Genomic DNA, 21022 nt, shown 5'->3' with positions numbered 1-21022 from the left:
CTAATCTATGCTGTTTAAATTCTTTTTAAATTTTGGTCATGGCTTCTTTCCACGAAGATCGTGTCTGCCTTTTCAGCTTGTAAAGTTTATCATCTAATCATCCTGCATCCCCTCCACCCATCTTCTTTCCTCCTACCACTTCCCCTACTTCCTGCTGTTCTTTTTCATGTCTTTGCAAGTGACACAAGGTTTAATGACAAAATCTATGGAGAGCACCTCAGAGGACACACCATGTTTTTGTTTTAACAAATACTGGTGTCTGTCTCTGTCTATATCTCTGTCTCTCTCCACATATATATAAATCATGTATAATTGTATATATGATATATACAATGTCTTTTCCTCCTCTTCCTCCTCCTTTTCTATGCATTTCATGCATGTTACTAGTTGACTGTTTTGATTGACTAGAACAAGTTCATAGGAAAAACAAAAATTCTCTCCTAAGTCATAGCTGAAGGGTTTATAGTGTTCGTTCCATATAATTTAGATTTAAAAACATTTTTTCTAAATGAACTATGTTGCATTTTGCCGTAATGAGACTCCTCTGCCATTATTCTGCCCACTCACAGACCTCCTGATAGTCTAGTACCATCGGAAATCACCACTCTTTACACTTCAAGGAGAGTCTTCTTTACCTGAATTCTATATTTCTTGGATCTATGGTACTAATTAACGACAAAAGTGTCCCCTGATTCAATACCAGTCCAACTTTAGAAGGTGTTTGACATGAAATCCACACAAAAATTCTATGAAAAAATAAGTTGAATACATTCTGTCATTTCTCAGAGGATTTCCCATTTATTTTATTAAGACAAAGACCTTGAATACATTAGTCAGACATGACAGATCCTTGCTGAAATCTAATAGATAATCTTTAAGTGTTCTTGACCCTGTTTTTTTTCCAGAATGAATTACTCTGGTATTTTAATAAGTCCACTTATTTGTAATTTTTCAGGCTTCCTGAAGCATCCCACTCTCCAGTCTTCTGGTACATTAGGTATTTGTTGTATATTTGGTCCAAAATTCCACAGTGTTTTTAGTGCAAATCTTTTGAAACTCAAACGCAAACATGTCAAAATCCTGGGTTTTTCCTAAAACTAGTTCTTAAATTAATTAAACTAATTAGTTTTAATTAATTTAAGCTAATTAACTAACTAATTAAACATTAGATTTGGCCTATGAAATGCATAGACCTTCAAGATGTCTATTTTACAAGGCAATTTAAGAGAGATTTGTTTCATAATAAAGATAGGCAAAGAATTAATTAATTCACAGTCTGTCAACAATTCTGTTTTTCCTTTGAGGACCCAACTGACTATCCATGAGGTTTCATTCAATCTGTAAGTGGCTTTTCCCCTGTGACATGAATAGCTGTCGTCTTTAATTGTTTTGCGCACTCTCTGAATGGATTCCTCAGAGTTTTCTTGTGGGAGGTACATGACTAGTGTACATGACTTCGAGCCCCTGAACATTTTTATATATTTTGCATTTTCAGAACATATCAGCAGAGAACATTTTGCTTTCGGACTGTAAATATCTCAGGCTTACTCTGACCCACTCACTGTTGATTGTTAACTGACTAGCTGTTAGGTTGGTGCCAAAGTAATTGCGATTTTTGCAATTATTTTTAACCTTTTAAACCACAATTACTTTTGCACCAACCTAGTACATGGTCGTCCAATATTTATCCCTTTTTAAAGTTCCAGATGCCCACAGAATGTTACAAAATGACCAGCCTCACATATTTCCACTTCTGTATATCAAATTAGACACAAATAAAAGTATCCTGAGATAATCACAAGATGATGTGTTTAGTAATTTTAGTAAGAGCACGGAGGATAGATTAACATGCTTACCCCATCCAAGGCACAAAAAGCGTTTCCTTATAAGTCGTGTCCTAATTTTTCCAGTTACAGCCATATATGACTGCCACGCCTCAGTTAAAACCCAACAGAACGATGCCAGGAAGAAAAAGTGCAAAAACGCAGTGGTGGTCGTACAGATGCTCTGTGGAAACAAAAAAGACTCACACTAAATATGGTGGAATCATGTGTCTGTCCTTCAGCGGATTGGTAATCACCAACTCATTGCTCTTACTTCAAATACCTACCTCTCCTCTGAGACAGAGTAATTATTTACAGAAATTAGAAACCGTGTTGTCTTTATGCTGTATACATTATCTATGATAGGAAAAAAAATGCCTTAATTCCATGTATGTGTTCAATTTTTTATGAGAAGAAGCCTGAATGTACATTTAAACTCAAGGGAGATTAAAATCACTGCTTTACTTGAATTTTTTTTCTTGAAATATAATTATGGGAATGGTCCTTTTTTTGGTTTAATTTATGTTATAGACATCTTGCATAATTCTTTTGGCTACATTCTTTATCCTTCCTTTTCAACCGATAATTCTTTGCTGTTTTGTATCAATGTTCAGATTACATAGCAACAGCCTCTGAAAAGAAAAAAAAAATTACTTTGCTTTAATACAAGTGTGATATTCAAGGTATAAGAGCAAAGCATAAAGTGGTTTGGCTAATAGCCTAGAAAAAAAATAACTTATGTATCTTAAAGTACCTAATATATTACCCTCTGTTATTACATTAGAATGTGTGTCTTAATCAAATTAGTTTAAAAAGCTAATCGAGTCACTGGCAGTACACAGCCATGAATTCATAGATTTTTTTTTTATACAACTTAATCACTGTAAATTTGCCAAACATCAGTCCCTTTGACTTGTCTGCAAAGATGATCAACTTCATCTTGGTAAATGCTGCTTCTTATTTCACTACTGCTATAATTTCTTTGTGTATATCTTGTTAAAATGCAAGTCTTTATAAACCAGAACCAGTTAAACAATTTCTCCCTTTGTCAGTCTCAGTCTTGCTGTTTCCAAAAATTGAAAAGAGCAAACATAGAACTAGAAAAAAAATCATAAAAACTCAAAAAAAAATAATACAAATATAACATCCATCCTCCACCTCCACGCCAATCTACTGCTAGAGCCGAATATCTTTTTTAAATTTAAGCCCAAATTATTCGTATTATTTGTTTATTCTGTTGAAATTCACCAGATGTTAATTTAGCTTTCCAGGTCTTTTAATCCTATAAAAAGAACTTTACCATGTTTATCTCACCAGATTGTTTTAACGATGAGGAATAATGCACAGAAGCTGAAGTTGAGCAGCACTATGCTAAGTATACAGCAAGTGCTCAACCGATTATAATTATCATTTAAATAGTACTAACAAAGGTATAAGCTTTCTCAGCATGTGATTCCTTATTTCATGTAGTACTTAACTCTACTTAAATTTATTCTTACAAAGATGATAACTTGCAGTATGGTAAAGTCATGGATTCCTAGCACCCTCTGCCTCATTCATTTACTCTTTTACATGCATATTGCAGTAGTTTTAACTGATTGAGATTCCTGCTACACTTGAGACATTGAAACTTTTTTTTCCAAGTTAAGGTTTAAACATCTTCAGGCTGGTTACCTTGCTCATTCCTGATCTGTATTTCAAAGAAACTTCCATTCAATATCTGAAGACTAGTTACACTTTCTAATTTACACATCACTTCCATCCACCAGTTTGTCTCGTCTCAATTGTTTGGGCTAGCAAGCTATCCCTTCTCCATCTTCAACTATCAATATAGGGTTATATAAAACAATGTAAAAATGTTGATATGTTAAATACTAAGTACTGCATACAATGAAATTTTATAAGAAATAATAAAACGCTCAATATCTCAGAACACACAATTAATTTGCTTTCTCTATATTATGTTTGTTACTTTGGGACTTCCTAATACTTATGTTAATTCTAACACAAATTGAAATACATGTAATCTTGGGCTACTGACATTTATTTTAATAATTCAGGTCTCTCTAGAGAGTTGTTTTTCCACAACACGTGTGGACAAATGCATAGTAACTAGATAAATAAGATCCATTTCTATGGGCAATACCATTCTACTATGGTCAGATGAATATTCATATATGTCCTGAAAGTGTTCCAAGTATGGAGGTAAGCTGTCTCAACGTAAGGAATGCATATACATTCTCTGATCTCTTCTCCCACTTCAACAACTCACAAAGACCAACCTTCCCTTGGATCCCCTTAATACTGGAGATTTTTCTACTTATAAACTTTAAACTCTGATTCTCCTTTTATATAAACAAGTTCCTTTTTTGTCACCTGTTCAATTCTTGCTACCTCTGGCCCTGCTGTCGTGACCTCAGTCATACAGCTTCCCCTTAACCTCTGTGTGTCTGCTCTTGACACATCTGCAGCTGGGTGTCTTGACTCATCGCAGCTCACTGTCTACATTGCCAACCTCCAATCTGGTCCTGTTCTACAGCTGATGAGTGTGGTTAACAAATACCACAAAACTTGAAAAGGTATTTAAATTGGAAAACTGAGCACTGTTTATACCTATCACCCTCATGTATACCCTTCACACCAGATCCTTAGAGATAGTAGAAAACATTTCATAAAATAACTGGAAAGGAAAAACAAGCATAAACTGTGGCAGACTAGACACTGTGAGAAATGCCTGTAAAACAGAAAGCAGATGAGTGCACATCGAAAGAGGATCCACAGCCCAAAGCTAGATAATGGGAGCAGAGATTAAGATAATGGAAAGTAGGAGATTTAAGATACATGGATGATACAGAAGTTCTAACATCAGTTTAAAAGAACTTCCAGATGGACAAAAATAGAGAAAATTGGGGTAAAAGACAGCATTTAAAGAAATATGTGAAACTTTTTCAGAACTTTAAAGATCCTCCTGGCTGCAAGATAAACAGAAGATGAAACATATACAAACACCTCCCACCCCTGATATACTTTGATAAACCATGTGAACATCAAGAATAAAGAGAAAATCTTAAAAACTGTCACAGTCAAAAGAAAGATTACTTAAAAAGTAGTAAGAATCAAATTGACATCAGACTCCACGTGAGCAACCCAGGATTCAAGAAGACAGTAGAATAATATCTTCAACATTCTAAGGGAAAATGACTTTGAAGATAGAATTCTATACCCAACCAAACTATTATTCAATTGAGAGGCAGAAATAAAGATATTTTTAGAATTGATAGGAACTTTGAACTTTACTACCTCAGGATTATCTCTGAAAGAGCTGCGAGACAGTATAAACCAATGATAATAAGAAGAAATCCAGGAAGAGAGAATGAGACAAAAGAAGTAATGGACAAAAAAGAAATATAATATATTAAGTCTAAATTAAGTTTTATTTTAAAACTTATATATATCTACACTTTTAAAGTATAGGCACTTTGATATAAATATCAAAATAATATTTATGATGGAGATAGATGAAAGTTGCAAGGGAGCTGGGGAAATTAAGTATGACAAGCTTTACTTTCTTTTTTTTTTTTTTTTTTTTTTGGTTCTCAGGAATATGAGAGATACTGATTAACTCCAGATATTAGAAAAAAGTGTTTGAGCATTTTCGTTAATGTGAAAGTAACCACATAAAAGTAGAAACAAATAATATATTTGCAAAATAGTAGAGAAATATAGAACTAAAGAAATATGTTATCAGTCCAGGTAAAGGTGAGCAAAGGGACTACAAACTAGGAAATATAGTAAATAGAAGAAAACCAAAGAAGACAAAAAGAATATCAGAAATCAGAATATCAGAAATCACAATGGAAATGTTTAAATTCACTAGTTAAAAGTTAACAACTTCTATATTGGATAAAAAAAATCAAAATCCTGTACTGTATTTATGAGACATACCTCAAATTCAATGACATAGAAAGATTTAGAATAAAGAGATGAAAAGAGCAAATTACGCCAATAAAAGCTAATATGCTAAAATGAGATATCACAGTGATAACATTGAAAAAAAGCATTAAAAGATGAAGAATAATTTTTCATACTGATAAAAGGAGCAGGCAATAGAAAAGTTTCCAAAGTAACACTTCTCTATGAAACTAATAATTTTTCAAAGTATATAAAATGACAACTGAGAAAACTACAAGGATAAACTTTCAAACTAAGTTTAAAATGAAAGACTTAACATGCAGCTCAGTAAGTCACAGAAAAAGGGGAAATATAATAATATGGAATATTATAATAATCAATAAAAGTGATTTTCTCTTTGCAATATTAATTATCTCTCTTTGCAATATTATATATAAGAAACAGAGCATGTACAGTTCTTTAAAACATAAATGGAATATTTATAGAAGTTAACTAGTCCTAGGATAGAAAATGAAATAGAGTATATTATGAAAGTATAACATGCAGGACATTTTCACAAACTACAACACAATGAAATTAGAAATTAAAATTAAAATTCTGTACCCCATGGGGGTAAAATATCTAAAGAATTAATAATTAAAAATAAATTAAAATCTAAATTATAAACTATATAGAACTAGAAAACAAGGCAATACATATATCAAAACTTGTGAAATTTTGCTGTGACAGTACTCAGGAGAGTTATAACCCTACATACCGTGTTGCACCGAAAATAAGACCTACCTGGACAATCAGCTCTAATGTGTCTTTTGGAGCAAAAATTAATACAAAATCCAGTCTTGTTTTACTATAGGACAGGGTATGCTATGCTATGCTATGCTATGCTATGATATGATATGATATATTATATAATACCGGGTCTTATATTAATTTTTGCTTGGAAAATTAATTTTGCTCCAAAAGACACATTAGAGCTGATTGTCCAGGTCTTATTTTTGGGGAAACGTTAGAAAACAACAGAAAATAAAAATAAATGGGCTACTTAAAGGAATCAGAAGAAAAAATTTAATAGAGATAAAAGCCAAAATTAACAAAACAGAAAAAAGAATAAAAAAAAAAGTATAATTAATCTGTAAAACCCAAACTGATTAAAAAGGCCAATAAAACAACTAAATCTTTGGCAACTGTGATTTTTGTTTGTTTGTTTGTTTGGTTTTGTTAATGATGGCGAATGAGACAAAATAAATATTAGGAATAAAAAAGTCTATTAAAAGTATCATAAAAGAATAGCATGTACTGTATATATGTAAAATTGAAAACCTACATGAAGTGGCATTCTTCTAGAAAAACATAAATAATCAAATTGGCCTGAGAGATAAAAATTAATAAAATTGAAAGATAATAAAAAAATCCTTCACAAATGATAAAATTTTCAGAAAAGTTTACAAATTCTTACAAACTTAAGGAATATATAATTCCCAATTTTACAAAATATTTCCAGGTCAAAGGAAAAGATTAGAAGTACCTGAATAATTCATAAAGCTAGCATAACGCTGACACCAAAATGAAGAAGAAAACTATAAGGCACTTTACTTACCTATATAAATGTTAAAATATTAAAGATCAAACGCAGAAATACAGTAAAAGGACAAAAATCACTATCAAATAAGAGTGTATCTAGTAATGCAGGATGATTCAACATTAAAATGACCTCAGTATAACTTACTGTATTAATAAAAAAAATGTGATATCAATAAATGTGAAAACACTTGACAAAGTTCAAAACTCAATTACCATTTTTAAAAATCTTCTTTGCAAATTATGAATAGAGGAGACCACTGTTACTTATTAAGGTTTTTTTCCAAAACCTATGATGAAAATCATATTTAATAGTGAAATATTCAAAACATTCCCATCAGTTATGAATAAAGGAAGCATGTTGATCATTATCTCTACTATCTTAAAATCTATAGGAAGAATACAAAAAAAAGCAATAGAAAAAGACAACATTGCCATCATTGCAGATAATACATCTCATTATTAGAAAATACAAGAGGATCAATTTTTAAACTACCAGAAATAATAATCAGAATCAACAAGGTAGCTAGATACAATATCAACATACAAAAATTATATTTTCTGTACACAGATTAATATACACACTGTTGGTGGGAATGCAGACTGGTCCAGCCATTATGGAAGGCAGTGTGGAGGTTCCTCAAAAAAGTACAAAAAGAATTACCATATGACCCAGCAATCCCTCTCCTGGGTATCTACCCAAAAAATCTGAAAACACTTATAGATAAAGACACGTGTGCTCCAATGTTCACTGCAGCTTTGTTTACGGTGGCCAAGACATGGAAACAACCAAAATGTCCTTCGATAGATGAATGGATAAAGAAGTTGTGGTATATATACACAATGGAATACTATTCGGCGGTAAGAAAAGATGACATAGGAACATTTGTGACAAAATGGATGGATCTTGAGAGTATAATGCTAAGCGAAATAAGTCAGACAGAAAAAGCAGAGAACCATATGATTTCACTGATATGTGGTATATAAACCAAAAACAGTAAAAGATCAAGACAAACAAATGAGAAAAAAAAACCTCATAGACACAGACAATAGTTCAGTGGTTACCAGAGGGTAAGGGGGGTGGGGAGTGGGAGATGAGGGTAAGGGGGATCAAATATATGGTGCTGGAAGGAGAACTGACTGGGTGGTGAACACACAATGGGATTTATAGATGATGTAATACAGAATTGTACACCTGAAATCTATGTAATTTTACTAACAATTGTCATCCCAATAAATTAAAATACACACACACACACACACACACACACACACACACACACAAAACTAATTGTCCTATGCACCAAAAATATCCATTGGAAAATACAAAATTTCTAATTAATCATAACTGATTTCTCTTTTCTCTTCCTCCCAAACCATGTTAAAATGACCAAGTTAGAAAGCCACAGGAAAAAGAGACTAGGCAGTAGATAACAGTGAACTCAAGGTGTTGACAAATTCAGATGTTGAAGGAAAGGCATATAACTGACTTATAGCGGCAGAGAAAGTATAACCTAAGTACCCATAGGATGTGGCGAGTGATGATGGAAATACTGCTTGTAATGGAGCCATTACTCTGAAAACCTGAAGGGTTTAACACTTGGAAAGAACAGGGGCAGAAAGAGAAGGAGGACATAGGTTTGCATGGGGCAGAAAAAGAGAGAGGTTGGTTGAGAAATCTATATACAGAATAGTTAGAACTCTGTGCTTCTTCCTCAACTCAATGCAGCCCAGCACTGAACTGGGAGGTTTAGTGTGGAAAATTGAATGGGTTGGGTTTTAACTCAGACACTAGTCTCATTAGTGAGTAGATGTACAAGGCAGATAACCAGTGTATGTATGAAACTATAGGGACCTCCATTTCTCCCCGCTCACATCCACTCCCAGAATGTTAGCAGACCAGAGATTAAAATTCCTCCCTAGAGGGGGACATTTTTTCATACTCTAGCTCATCCTTGATTAACATACTGTCAAATCTACCTTTCAATAAGTCCATCTACCCATGTAAGGCTTCAAGTCCTTTTTAGGGAGTTGCTTTTATAAATGAATGTGCATCCAAGGATAATCAGAAAACTGAGAAAATCTTCCAATGGAGGGGGGAGAGGGAGATAAAAAAAAACACAAAGCTAAGCAAAGAAAAGGGAAAAGTGGGAAGTCAGAAGAGACAATAAATAGAGGTAACAAAAACAAAAAACTTCAATAAAAAGACTGTTTTCAGGGACTGAAAATAGAAAGTGCACGTATAAAACAATATCACTAGGGTAAGATTATTGGATGAAAGAAAAGGTCCTGCTTATAATAATAAAAAAAAACAACATAAAACACCTCAAATACCTTTAAAAAATGTGCCAGAGCTTCATGTAGAAAATTATAACATTTAATTAGAGGACACAAAACAAGATTTCACTAAATGGGAAACATATTATGCACATTAGTTGGGAGACTCAATGTAATATAAATGTAAGTCTTCCCTAAATTGATAAATAGATTCAAGGCAATTCTCATCAAATCTTAATCATTTTTTTCCCTTTTAGTGTGACAAGCCAATTCTAAGCCATAGAGAAAACCAAAAAAAAAAAAAAAAAAAAAAAAAAAGCCCAGAAAGTCTAAAAAGAAGAAAGCAGGATAAAGAGTTTTCATAATGATATAAAACAGAATAATATGTGTAGTCAGATAATCACCATCCTCAGTTTGCACATACAGATTTGGAAATTTGGAAGAGAGTAAGTAACGCGGCCAACATCTCATGGTTAATGAGTTATGAGCAGGGGTTAAAACATTGTCTCTGAGCCCAGACCTTGTGCACATAAACCTTTAATATTTTTTTGCTCAGTCATAGTCTAATCCTCAAAATCTTTTATTAATATCTTCATATTCCCTGCCCCCTAACTTCCTTTATGCCGTCCTCATTCCAAAGCAGGCTCTTCCCCTCCCAGGAGACGGTGTAATAGAGCTAAGAGGCAGGTCCCTGAAGTCACACTCTGGGTTCACACACTGACTGCTACATTTACTGGGTGTTACTAAAACCTCTGTGCCTTCTCTTTCCTCATTCTAAAAATGAATATAATAATACCATATTTCCCCCAGAAGAAGACCTAGCCAGACAATCAGCTCTAATGAATCTTTTGGAGCAAAAATTAATACAAGACCTAGTCTTATTTTACTATAATATTTTACTATAATATAAGAGCGGATCTTATCCTAATTTTTGCTCCAAAAGATGCATTAGAGCTGATTGTCTGGCTAGGTCTCATTTTCAGGGAAACACGGTAGCACCAACCTCGTAGGATTGTTGTCAAGATTAAATGGCACGGTACATGTAAAGAACTTGATAGAGTGACGACTCTTGATCCCATATTTGGATAACTCTATACTTTCCTCCTTCAGTTAGTGCCTATATGCTTATATAATCTCTTAGCTTACAAATCCATGGAAATCTCTGTCTTCAACCAACCAACCAACCAACCAACCAACCAACCAACCAACCAACCAGCCAACCATTTTTTATTGTTTTATTCTCACTGGTTCTCATTGGGTTGCTCTCTCTCTTTCCAATTGGGGTCAAATTTCTTGAAATGTTCAGCTTTATATCAACTCCTTTACTACTTGCTCACGTATTTTCTTCTTGCCTTCTAGCATCTCCCTTGAATTGCCTTTCCACAGGAATCACCTCATTGCAAAATTAATGAATGGAATTTTTTTAGTTTGCCTTTGGATCTCAACATTCTCACTTACAAATTATGACATTTTTACTGTGTGGCTTTAAAGGTTTCTTTAGCTCTAAAACGCTAGTGTACTATGAATACTCTCTAATTAAAGATCTCATTGGGCTATTCACTTATTCTTGAATTAATTTTAGCAATTTATGTTTTCCAAGGAAATTTTCCATTTTATTTATATTTTCTAATGTGTCAGTATACAATTGTATATAATATCTCATAGGTTTTAAAAAGTACTATTTTTTTTTTTACATTTCTAAGGATACTTGTCTGTTTCCTATTTATTTGATTTATCAGAGATATCTGTTTTACTAATTTATTTCAAACTTTAATGATAATTTAATTCCAACTCGAAAAATATTATTAGGTTATTACAGTGATTAATTTCTTAAAATGTGAAATATAATTATTTACTCTTTTCATTTGGCAGGTTTACAAATATTCTAAGAACAAAATATTATTCTAACTTTATTACCAACATTCAAATAAATTAAAGAGGAATGGATTTAGCATTTAAAAATAAGCAATTTTAGACACCTATTTTGTGAATATTTCAAAAAGCAAAAGAGAAAATGTTTTTGATGAGAAACACATGATATTAAAACAAAAAAGCCTCGATGGAATACAAATATAGAGAAGCTTGTCTTTGTTGGAAATATAAAAAACAGAATATTGAGATGAAACGTTTTAGAATACTTTAACCACAGTATTTAAGGAGAAATCAGGAATCTGCAGTCATCACAATATTTCAACAATTTTAGACAAACTGAAATAATTTCTCCATATAAAGCAATTCTTATTTGAATTATTCAGATATTTTTCTTACAGGCTAAAAACGAATCATTGTGAGGGTGAAATAAGATAATGGATATAAGAGCTTTACACAAAGATAATACATAACTTCACATATAATAGGTGCTCAATAAATGACAGCTGATGATAATATCATAATTAAAAGCTTAATCAAATATGTGAATTGATTTTTATTTGGCAAAACAAACATATTTGAAGATGTTTGAGTGCATTTTAAAAGATGATAAGAAAACTAACTTACCAAGCACCTCCTCTGCTTAAACATCAATTTCACAGCAATGCTGAAAGGTAAATATTTTATGAACAAGAAAATAAAGCCAGAGAGTTTAAATAAACTGTGTGGAGTTACACAGGTAGCAAATGAAGAAACCTGCGCTCTTTTCACTACAGTATGTTGTCTTGTGCTGTGAAGGACCTTGATTTTGCTAGCATTAACTTTTATATAGTTAAACTATATTATTTAAGCCACCTCAAATTATTTTTGAAATAAAACTGTGCAGCTGGTAAATAAATAGATGTTATGACAAACAAACAAAAATGATACTACATGAGTCCTTATTGTTCAAATTACCAACTAAAGCAACAAAAAAATCTCCCTTTAAAGGTATTGTTTTTGTATATAGACTCCATTAACACATGTGCAAATGTACTTTGAGATTATCTGGATACAGCACCTCAATCTAAATGAGATGCACCATTAAACCCAGTGAGCATCGTCACCATAAGCTTCATCATTTCATAAAATTAAATTGAAAGTTTTATAGTGTTAAGATTCAATCAGAAGTTTTATTAATGCCACTGTCTTCAAACTCACATAACCATAGCTGCTGTGATATACTACATCAATGGTTATGTCATTTTTTAGGCAACTGACAAATGTCTCTCATAGACCCAAATACTTAGCTTGTGCATTTTTCCCTCCGTATGTAATGGACAATATCAATGGAAGATACATGATGGGTTTTAGTTCTCTTTTAAAAAACTCTTGGTTTACCATTAAACAAAAGTTGTAACACTTGTTCAAAAGCTATGGTACAAAGCTATGATGAGAAACATATTATCTCACTGATCTACTTGTTTTGAAAAAAAAAAGTGTTCATTAACCTTAATGGGGATGAGCAGGTTATTTTCTGCATAATCAAAATCTCTGACCCTAATAGATAGAAGAAATTGCTAATATAAAGTCATGTATGGTACAAGATAGTTAATGAGTAAAGGAGAAATACAAGTAGTTTGCAAACATGAGTCCCTCAAACAATAACAACTCCCATTTGCTGGATTTTCATAATTTCATAATAAAACTAAGTGGCTCTATTAAAGAGAAAATAAATGCTAAATAGAAGCCAATAGAGATAAAAATCTGTTCCACAGATGTAAAAAATATGTGTCTTGCAGAAAACGTGTTTATAATTTGAAGACCTTAGAAAGTTTATCATACATAAGAAGAAAATCTGATTCTTTGAAATGAGTCCTTTGAAAATCCAGACATTGGTATGTCACACACAGCAGATGCTTCGTTATATACTGTTATCTCCAGGCTTAAACAATAACAACTTTATTCCAAATGAAATATAAAGTCAGTTGCTAAATAAGGCCAAGAGTTCAATTAAAGCCTTACTAATAATTTAGAAATTTCAAAATGTGTTATGAGCTCTACGAATTGATTTATACTGTGTTCTATATCTGTAGAGGGAATCAGGCCCCATAAAGAGTCACTCAAACACAGGGATAATCATAATTATAAAATTGCCTTCAACTTGTAACAAGCAGAGCAAACAGAACTGTAGACCTGTGGCTGGGGTTTCTAGGCTTTCAAAGAGTTTCTTTGATGACTTGGAAGGCAGAGGAAGATAATGTTTTTCTATCAAGAAGACACTGATTTATTCTGTTTATCAGGTTTAATCAAGAGTCTACATGTTTTCACAAGACTATTTCAATGTGGAAGGAAAACAACTTTGGATTCAGAGGTGGCAGAGTATGAAAATGACCTAGGTTTTACAAGCAGACTAGTATTTCTCAACCTTGTCTGCACAGTGGTGTCACCTGGGGAGCTCTAAAAATATGGATCTATTAGTACGACCCCCTAAGATTCTGATGTAATTGGTCAGAGGTGCAGCCTGAGCTTTAGAATGAAGGCTCCTTAAATAATTCTACTGTGCATACAGGGTTCACAATCAGCTACTTAGACAATCACTGACTGACTCTTGGCAATTGAAGCTACTAAAAGTGTGAACTTGTCCAAATTACCTAACTTCTGACAGCCTCAATTTTCATCTGTCAGATGGAAGTGAAAATATTACTACATAGGGTCACCTTAAAATTACCTATTTTATATATATATATACACACACACACACACACACACACACACACACACACACACAGTGCTTAGTTCTTAGTGGGTTCCAAAAACTATGAACAATAATGACTATTCATGCAAATTCTCAACCCATTATACTTACTACTTATCAAGATTTAGCCAAGGTCCTAAAGTTCTTAAAAGAGTAACAAAAAATGGAGCTCTCTCCTATACAGTCATATTTTAATTTAGGATGCTATCAGAACTGACAGACAGCTTTATAAAATTTGCTATGGAAACAATCAAATACCTAACAACGAAAGGTGTGTGTGGGGGGAAGAAGCAAAAATAGAGTAATGCTGGGAGTTCAGGAAGAAGGCAGACTATTATTTGACCCTCTCATCTGGACTTCTCCAGAAATCTGAGGGTAATGCCTGCTGTTGAACAACCACCATAAATTAATTATGTTGAATGCAATCAGTGGGCCAGTCATGGGATGCTGGACATGAAGATTTGTAGAGATCTCAAAGAACTTCTACTCCAAAGTTCCAATTTCAACCCTGAGCTAGGACAGTCCCATTCATGCCTACCTTTCAAATCCCTATCTGCTTATCTCTGAGCTGCCCAACCCCAGATATTTTAAGCCCAACATGTCCAAACATGAACTCTTCACACTTCCTCTTATATCAATTCTTTTTTTTTGGGAAAGAACACCATCATTCTCAAGCAGGAACCTAAATGTCATCCTTGTGATTCTCCCCCACACAACCAATTATCAATTCCTATTTGATTATATTTAGTAATAATATATCCACTGACCTCTCTATATTCATGACACTACATGGGGCCATTACTCATTATCTCCTGAACTATTAGTGACAGAGTGACATTTCTATGGAGAGAACACCCTTCTGTTGACTCTATTTCCCTTGGCAAGAGTGAAAGAAGATCCAGAGCTAAGTATGGCAAAATACCCCTGTACCCTCCCCTGAACAAATTAATAATAGAAAAGTCTTAGAAAATGTTTGGTATATGCTAAGTGATAAATATATATATATATATGATTTGTGGTTATCAGTACTTTTATAATTATTAGAAGGGAAGGTGGGTATGAGATTTATTTTTACAATGAGAAATACTAAAGTATGTTTAAATGTTAACTAAAGAGAAATGTTAATCAAATAAAGAGAAACCAAAGTCTGATAGAAATGGAATCTAAAGCACATGAGAAGAACTGGCCTTGGATAAGAAGAAAATCCTGTCTTGATTTAATACAGGTAGGAAGAAGAAAGATTGGGTGTAAATGTATAAAAGTTAGCATACTTTGTGGTGGGAAGGTAAGATAACTCCCGTCTGTGCTGGTTACAAAATGTTGTGGGTTTTTTTTTGTTTTGTTTTGTTTTTTGTTTTTTGAATAGGAGTTGAGTCCATTGCTAAAGATGTAGAAGGGAGATCAGAGGTTTGAGGACACATGAACAGTTTGGAAATTTTCTTTGTTGACAATTGGAAAGCCAGATAATATGGAATTGCCAGGCAGCATTGACGCCTCTGTTGAGCTGTATGATCATGCATTTATTTATCAGCTCATTACCACTGGAAAACCAAAGACCCATAGCATAGAACATCCAACTCTGAAACAGTGGATTCCAGTGGCCTGCAAAAGTGGAGAACTACTAGTTTTTCATTTGGGGGCTTTCTCTGGCTTCCCTTTTTAATAGATTTTCAGTACACTGTTCCATTTTTTTTTAACCTTTGACTTCTCAGGACACACTCCTTGCTACTCTGTCATAAGAAGACATAAACCAGTTCTGCTGAAAGAATTCAAACTATTGCCAAGAATAAATCAAGATTTCAGTTCACTGGTTGAAAAATGCTGAAATTACATTGTAGCAAATCCCTTATTCTGAAGTAAGATTGAAGATGTCTCAAACTGCTTATCTTTACGTAAACAATTACCTTTGAAAGTTTGGAACCCTGCCAGGCTAGGTTCTCAGTTTCTCAGCATGAGGAACAGATAGCTATGGTCAGAATACTATAGACCAGATTGGACAAAAATAACATGTAGCAAAATAAGCTATTTCTAGTATCATTACTTTTATAAATAATGCCTATAAATACCTTTCTGGAAGATAGTTATTTATTGGGAAAGAATAGCTCAACCTACATAAACCCTAGGTAATCTTTTTCTTTATCAGTCTTAACGTGTTTTGTCATTGAGACATTCAGGGTCAAAATATTTATTGACTATCCAGTGTATGGAAAATCCTGCATTAGGCAAGTTATAAACATTTTAAATAAAGACATAAAAACATTAAAAAATTATGTCAGGATAAAAACACATCTGCCAGTAACTATAACAAATGCATGCGCTTAGAATGGACTACTGGAATGAGTAAAGTTAAGAAGATAAGGACACTTCTAATTCTGAATTGACATTATTTTTTTCTTTTGTATAAAACAGATTCCTAAAATTACTCAATTTGTTTTATCAATACAGAACATAGCTAAATTTTATTAGTACAACTCACTTTTAAATCTCGAGCCTCAATTAGACCAGCAGAAAGTTGCCTGACAATAAGAAGGAAGTACAGTTGATTATTGAACAGTGCAGGGATGAGGGGCACTGACACCCCTGCACAATTGAAAATCCACATATAACTTCCGACTTGCCCAAAACTTCATTACTAACAGCCTACTGCTGATCAGAGGTCTAATCGATATATATTTAGTATGTTATATACTAATATATACTATATACCAGCATAGTCAGTACATATTTAACATGTTTTATGCGTTGTATATTGTATTCACATAATAAAGAGAAAATATTAAGAAAAACATAAGGGAGAAAAAAATAAATTTATAGTATTTATTAAAAAAAATATATCTGACTATAAGAAGACCTGTGCAGTTCAAACCTGTGTTGTTCAAGTGTCAACTGTAAAACATTATTTTACGAACATAAAAAAATAGCAGTATATAAAGCATCAGCCTCTAACTTTGTCTAGAAATGGTGACAGCTGGATCACAATCTTTCTGAGTGGAGCCAAAGCTTTATTATTAGGCTCTTTTGGTTTCAACATGACATGTCCTGCTTTTAACATTTCCCCTTATCATACTTACAATTTTTATTTAAAACCAAAACAGCAAAAAGTGTCAACAAGAAAAGAGAAGCAAAATCCAAAAGACTATTAAGTCAAAAATAGATGTAATGAAATATTTTAAGTATAGTCTTTTATTCTGATATCATGGCTTTAAATTATACAGTTTAATGTGATAAGCTGAGAAACTCCCTCCATTTTTATCCACATACATAACAGTAGTACAGAGAATGAAAGAGAGAGCTGGGCCCAAGGTTGAGGAGGGGAGGGTGGAAAGAGGTGGAGTACGAGTTGAAATGTGTTCCCGGTCTTCCCTAGAGAGCTATAATTTCATTCTCCTCATTTTAAGAGGGTGAAAACTGTTCCTCTCACCCCACCTCCAACCTTGCCTCCTTCTATTCTCCATACATTTTCCCTTTGAGAGAGAGGCGTGGCAGCAGTCAAAGTCAGTATTGGAGCAGGAAAGGGAGAAGAAAGAGAATCCAATTACACCCAGCACCTGTCCTCTTTTTTGACCACAATGTCTTCATGACAGGATTCCATAAGCAAAAGAGCTGCTGCAGAATCGACTTGATTCAAGCAAACCCGATACTATAAGAATCATTGAATCATTTCAAATCAAGCTTATATAAATATGATCTGTCTTTTCTAAGTATCTACTCATTTATCTTATTCAATCCAACAGGAATATGCCAAGTGTTTATTTCTAAGAAAATCAAATTATGATTCATAATTTATTCTCAATTACAGTCTCTCAATGCATGAAATAAAGCACTTTGAGAGGAATACACATCCTTTCAGGTTTCTAGGATGCCATTTAATGCATGACTATAGCAAATAATGATTGTATCTCAGAATAATACAACACTTTTTTTTCTTCCATGAATTCAAAATCACTTCCTCTTGTATTATCACATTATGTGTTGAAAACTCTTTTTATACTTATTTTGTAGATTATAGTTTCTAAGGGTCAATAATTTATTTTCCTCTTTTATTTCCAGTGGAATACCTGCACATAGATTTTTATCTAGTAAATATTTGTTCTTTGAAAACCATTAAGGAAATTGCTCTGTTATCAGCAATTTCAAAGGAGATTTTAGTCTAAACATACATGCTATTGCTTATTGGTGATTAAGTGCTAGGAGTTTTCCATCACTGTTACTGTGGAAATGACTAGCTTCCCCCAATACTTGTTCACTCCTTACCCTCCTAACAGAATCTTTAAAAATAATACCTGAGTACATAGGGCTTCAGATAAAAACAGAATTTCCATCCTTTCTTTTAAGGCCATACGATCAGATTCTTGCAAATAGAAAATAAGTAAGAATAGTATGGGAAACTTCAGAAAGTACTCTTTCCAAAGAGTTTTCTTTGGAAACTTTTCTTTCCTTTTTTCTCTTTATTGTCAGATGGAATGTTAATATGATGGCTGGAAGTAGAGCAGCAATACTGGACACGAAGGTGGAAATTGCAAGTTTAGTATGGCAAAAAACATCTGGTAGAAGGAAATGGGTCCCTAATGCGTCCCCTTTCAGCTGCCTACATTTACCATGGGAATGAAATCACCTTTTATCTTTTTCACATCACTATTGTTTGGGGTTTTCCTATAACTAAGAGCCAAGGCTAAATGTGACATTTGATAACAATATATAAAAGACAGACATGAATTACCAGCCTCTTAATTGATAAAATATTAAATTAAAAATAAATTATAATTTATAAAATAATGTGCCTGAGTAAATATAATCTATGAACCAACAGGTATAATTTATACTAATTTTCCATTTAATAATCTCTGAACCATATCTTCCTCAATTCTACTAAATTACCTTTCACTTAGAAATAAATGATATTTATAAATTGTGGAAGGTCTTACATAGCACTTTAATACCCACTATCTCATTTGATCCTTATGCTCAATAGGAAAGGTAAATAAATTACTATAATTTTCATTTTATGGATGAAAAAAACATGCCCGCTGAAAATGAGTGATTTTACCAAAGTCACACAGGAGGGGCAGAGCAAGGACCCAAAATCATGCCCTCTGATTCCAGGTCTTGTTTGCTTTCCCATCAAATGGTCTCAATGAATCTGTTTAAACTGGAAATGATCTATATCATCTAAAACTATTATACTGGAGCGGATTCTAGACATCTAAAACTTCTTGCCAAACAAAATTCTCACCTTGTACCTTCCTGACTTCCTACATATCTGTGTCAAGATTCCTGGGCTTCATATTTTCCTACATGTGATACTGCCACCAGGATGTACACGTGAGTCTTAAGTTTAATTCATAACTTAGATTGAACCATCAGACCCACTTATTTGAGATCGGGAGCTCTGTGGCAACGAGTAATATTTGTGCCAGCCACATACTCTGTCTATCCTCCTTCAGCAGAACCACTTCTCCTAGTTCTCCCACTGAGATGCCTGGTTAACTTGGTCTATTGTAATGAATCAAAACAAACAGGTATGTGACCCTCCGGTATCTTTACTACAAACTTTGAACCCAGACTTTGGGAGGGCTCATGAGGGAAAAAAAAATCTTACCCTTTGTAATAACATAAAAAGCTAGATTGGACACAAAGAAGAGATATTTGAGAGGAATACAGAGAAATAAGTAATTTAAGGCAGAACTAGGTCAAGTAGAGGAGCTCCAAAACTGTTAGGGAAAGGTGAAGGAGAGCAATATAGGAGATATGGTTATAATGTAGCCTTCATTTGACTGTTATTCCAAACAGGATGTTGCATGAACTCGAAATATATCTGTATTCAAATTATTTAAAAAACAGAGATTATGATACTTCACATTTTTTCTAAACCTGACTTATTTTTAATGTGAACCACTTAAGCATGGAGACATCTCTTAGCTTTGTTTAAAATGTAGCACTTGGCACATTTGTGATTCTGAAATCCATAAGAAATTTAACTACACTACATTTTTTAATCAGTTGCAAGATGATTGGTTCTTTATAGAAGATGATTTTTAAGATCAAATACAGATAAATGAAAAGACATAATTGCTGAGAATGTAATGTAGCTATACTTAATACTCAAGTTGGAAACTTAGAGTATGAACATAATTGGCAAATAAAGAAAGTTGGAGGTGGTAAAACACAGTTATTTTTACAAAGACAATTACTACAACGTCTTGAGAACCAAACAGAGAGAAGTAGTGTAGGAGGCATGTTAACCATAAACCACAGTGCATTGTGATAGGGCAATAAGAAGCTATGACCTCATAGCAAATAGGAACACATATGATAGAATACTCTGGAAAATCTTGCTTGATCTCCAAAGTCTGTATTATCACAGCTTGTTTGTCTGTCTACACCATTGCTGCCCCTCACCACCTCGTACACATTAGGGTGATAGTAGCAAAGAGGGAGCTTCCATTTGCTATTATTCTGTTGCTGTTCATCATTATAACCCCAGAATTGAGCCCTGATGCTGACCTGTGTTAAGAAATAAAAACACTCTGTTACTGAATGAATGAGTGAATGAGTGAGTGAAGTACTGAATGAATTAGTACTTTCTGTATTTGCACTGCTACATTTATAGTTATTGATGTGCCTGGCTTACCTCCCTTAATGCATGCTTCCTGAAGAAGTCCTATTTCCAGTTCATTTCTCTATATACTACTGTGTACACAAGTTCTCAACCTAATGAATCCATGAATAAGAAGGTGTTATTTTTTCCATCAATGAAAAGAGGCAATATGTTACTCTACATATCATAGAACTGAAGACTTTGGATAATGGCAAACAAAAGATAAAT

General features: G+C 33.4%; 1 protein-coding gene across 5 annotated transcripts in view; it reads right to left on the bottom strand.

Annotated features, from left to right (window-relative positions):
• Positions 1–21022, bottom strand: part of ADGRB3 (adhesion G protein-coupled receptor B3) — a 681550-nt gene that overhangs the window by 54370 nt on the left and 606158 nt on the right. For all 5 annotated transcript variants that reach the window (XM_074333154.1, XM_074333156.1, XM_074333155.1 and 2 more), the window contains one exon: positions 1857–2007. In XM_074333154.1, coding sequence (XP_074189255.1) covers positions 1857–2007 — 151 coding nt within the window. The remainder of the gene's footprint in view (positions 1–1856; positions 2008–21022) is intronic.

The sequence above is a fragment of the Rhinolophus sinicus genome, linkage group LG05 (genome assembly GCF_036562045.2).
Source record: "Rhinolophus sinicus isolate RSC01 linkage group LG05, ASM3656204v1, whole genome shotgun sequence".
In the NCBI taxonomy this organism is placed as follows: Eukaryota; Metazoa; Chordata; class Mammalia; order Chiroptera; family Rhinolophidae; genus Rhinolophus; species Rhinolophus sinicus.
The sequence above is the reverse complement of the archived record's forward strand: the minus strand, read 5'-3'. Positions and strand labels throughout refer to the sequence as shown.